At 45.7% G+C, this 3,067-nt stretch overlaps 1 protein-coding gene across 1 annotated transcript; it reads left to right on the forward strand.

Annotated features, from left to right (window-relative positions):
- Positions 1 to 557: 557 nt before the first annotated feature.
- On the forward strand, positions 558 to 1,555 carry LOC141703465 (uncharacterized). The gene is made up of 2 exons (XM_074506991.1): positions 558 to 893; positions 975 to 1,555. Exons 1-2 carry the CDS (start codon positions 564 to 566, stop codon positions 1,521 to 1,523), a joined length of 879 nt encoding a protein of 292 aa, XP_074363092.1. The 5' UTR covers positions 558 to 563; the 3' UTR covers positions 1,524 to 1,555.
- Positions 1,556 to 3,067: the final 1,512 nt, after the last annotated feature.

Consider the following 3,067-nt stretch of genomic DNA (forward strand, 5'->3'; position numbering starts at 1 on the left):
TCCTCCAAACGCCTGGAGGAATATTCTATGTTTTATGGTTTGTTGTCTTAGGGAGGGCTTTCCTCTTTCTGTAGCCGTTTTTAGGAAAGTCTTTCAATGTTACAATAGTTCTTCCAATATTTGTGGCTGGGTTTATGTCAAACAAAGGCCCAAAAGCAAACATATCTTTAACAGCGCCTCTATTCCGGATAATAATCCAAATTGGAGGAATAGTTTCGTCGGGTTACGTTGGGAGAATGGCGATTGGGGCACGCTCTTTCGATCTTCCTTCGGGAAGGTCAGTGATGGTAGCCTCAAATCCATTCACTTAACTCCTGAAGAAACTATCATTTATAATGGGCTCACTCAGGATGATGGCACCACCACCAGCTGGACTCTTTTAGAAGAGTTTTCCCTGATTCATGTGGGACTATCCTCTGTTTCTCAACAGGGTATTTCTCTTCCCTTCTCAATTTTTCTTTATTTCACGCATTATTAACATCACTTATTTTGTCTTTTGCTTTGTTTCAGCTGCTAAGGAGATTAACGAGGACAATGTCCCCTTGGTCGAGGAAACAGCTAGGATGAAGAAAGCTCGGTTAGCAGGCCTAGACACCAGAGGAAAGGCGACAGAGCCTATCTTCTTGAGAAAGCACAAGGAGCCTATGGGGGAGGCTTCAACTGAAGGAGCTGAGGGCCATAATGCTCCTATCACTGCTGCTGCCCCTGCTGCTGCTGCTACAGGCGCCTTTCAGCCTCTCTGGGGATTCCGCCGAGGGGATACCGTGGTTGGTTCCACGAAGCATGCTTGGGATTGGTCCTACCATAGCGTGACCCCAAAGGACTTTACTGATGTGGTGGCCACCCCTGACCTTGAGAGGATTAAGCTCATGGGAGCCCAGTCTCTGGCTTCGGTATGCCTTCTCTTTTTTAAACTTATTTCTCGTTCTTGTAGCACTTTCTTGCCTTATACTTTGTTAATTGTTTTGTTTCAGTCTAACGCCTACTTTCAAGGCGCTGTGAGGCAAGCCGAATCATGGAAGCGGGCTTCTGATAAGGCCGATAATGCCCTCAGGAGGCAGCAGAAGAAGTATGCTACCCTGGAGAAGAAGCTCAAGCGCAAGGAGGAAGAACTCGGAGAGTCTAACGCCGAGCTGGTGGTACTTCGGGCGGAGAAGGATAAAGCTATAGACAATTATCTGGACTCGGAGGAGTTTGCCCAATCCATGAGGATTAGGGATGATTCAGTCTTTCCCGAGTTTTTTAGGACTGGCTGGGACACGGCCCTTGGGACCGTGAACGAGGCTTGTCCTGATATTAACCCGGCGGACTACATCTGCCCTGACGATGAGGCTTTGCTACAGAGGTTTCGTACCCGAGTAGTTGTCTCGGATCATGTTCCTCAGGATCCACTTCTTCCTCCTCCCGAGTCTTTTTCCAGACCTGCTGAGGATGACAGCTCTTCCTCCTCCGAGACGACGGAGACATCTAGCGAGAGCGGAGAAGACGATGATATGGACGCCGAGGGCACCTCAGCTCCTTAGAGCTTTTTCAGCCCTGCGTGGCTTTTTTTATTTTCGAGACTTTATTTATCAAACTTTTTGTAACATCTATCAGATCTATCTCATTAATCACCTTTTATGCTTTGCATCCATGCATTTGATTTTTATTTGTTAGGCCACAATCATACTTTGAAGAACTTATGAATTTCATAAAATTGTCTGGGATTCGTCCCTTAAGTCTTAATAAATTTCGTAATAAAACTAAAACATATAAATCCTAAGCAAGCAAAGCTTCAAGGTGCTTTTCAACCTACTCGCCATCCTGACGAGTGAGAATCGTACTTCGACCATCTTACACGTAGTAAACCTTCAGGTTTTGTGCGTGCCAGGTTCTCGGGACTTCAAAACCATCCATAGTCTCCAGCTTGTAGGTTCCTCTACCCTGAACGCTCTTGACTCTATACGGCCCTTCCCAATTTGGGGCAAGCTTTCCTTTCTGTCCGACACCAGAAGCCTCTATTTTTCTCAAGACTAGGTCACCTTGTTTGAAAATCCTCTCTTTAACCCTTAGGTTGTAGTAGAATGAAGCCTTTTTCTGATATTCTACTATCTTTGCGTGTGCTTTATCTCGTACTTCATCGATTAAATCCAGGGCTAACTTCTGCCCTTCCTCATTTTCTTTTTCATCAAAAGCCTGAATCCTTGGAGAAGAATGTGATATCTCCACGGGAACTACTGCTTCCGCCCCATATGCCAACATGAAAGGAGTTGCATCTGTCGTGACTCTACAGGTAGTCCTATAAGCCCATAATATGGGAAGTATCTCATCTACCCAATTATTTCTCGACTTTTCGATCCTCTTCTTTAGTCCATCCAGGATTATCCGATTTGCTACTTCCGCTTGCCCATTGGCTTGCGGGTGAGCCACAGAGGTGAATCGTAACTCAATTTCATTTTCTTCACAATACTTCTTGAATTCCTCATTGTTGAATTGCGTTCCATTGTCAGTGACGAGGATACGGGGAATTCCATATCGGCACATAATATTTTCCCACAGGAATTGTGCAACTTGCTTAGTTGTGATTTTGGCCAAAGGTTTGGCTTCGATCCACTTGGTGAAATAATCAATGGCTACAATCAGAAACTTCCTTTGTGCTGTGGCCATAGGAAAAGGCCCTAGAATATCCATCCCCCACATAGCAAAGGGAATAGGTGAGTTGATAGAGGTCAGCATCTCGGGGGGTTGTCTGGCGACTGGTGCATGCTTCTGACAACGATCACACTTCTTTACATATTCTTTGGCATCAGCCATCATTTCTGGCCAATAGAAGCCTAAACGAGTTATCTTATGAGCCAAGGCCCTGCCCCCCAAGTGTTGCCCACAAATGCCTTCATGCACTTCCTCAAGAGCCAAGCGTGCCTCATCCGGCCTGAGACACCTCAAGTAAGGAACCACGAAAGATCTCTTATACAGAATCCCATCTATCAAGGAGTACCTTAGTGCTCGAACAGTTAACTTTCGTGCTTCAGTTGCATCGCTTGGCAACCATCCGGTTTGAATGTGAGCCTTAATGGGATCGATCCAT

This window comes from Apium graveolens, unplaced genomic scaffold (genome assembly GCF_009905375.1).
Source record: "Apium graveolens cultivar Ventura unplaced genomic scaffold, ASM990537v1 ctg6676, whole genome shotgun sequence".
NCBI lineage: Eukaryota > Viridiplantae > Streptophyta > Magnoliopsida > Apiales > Apiaceae > Apium > Apium graveolens.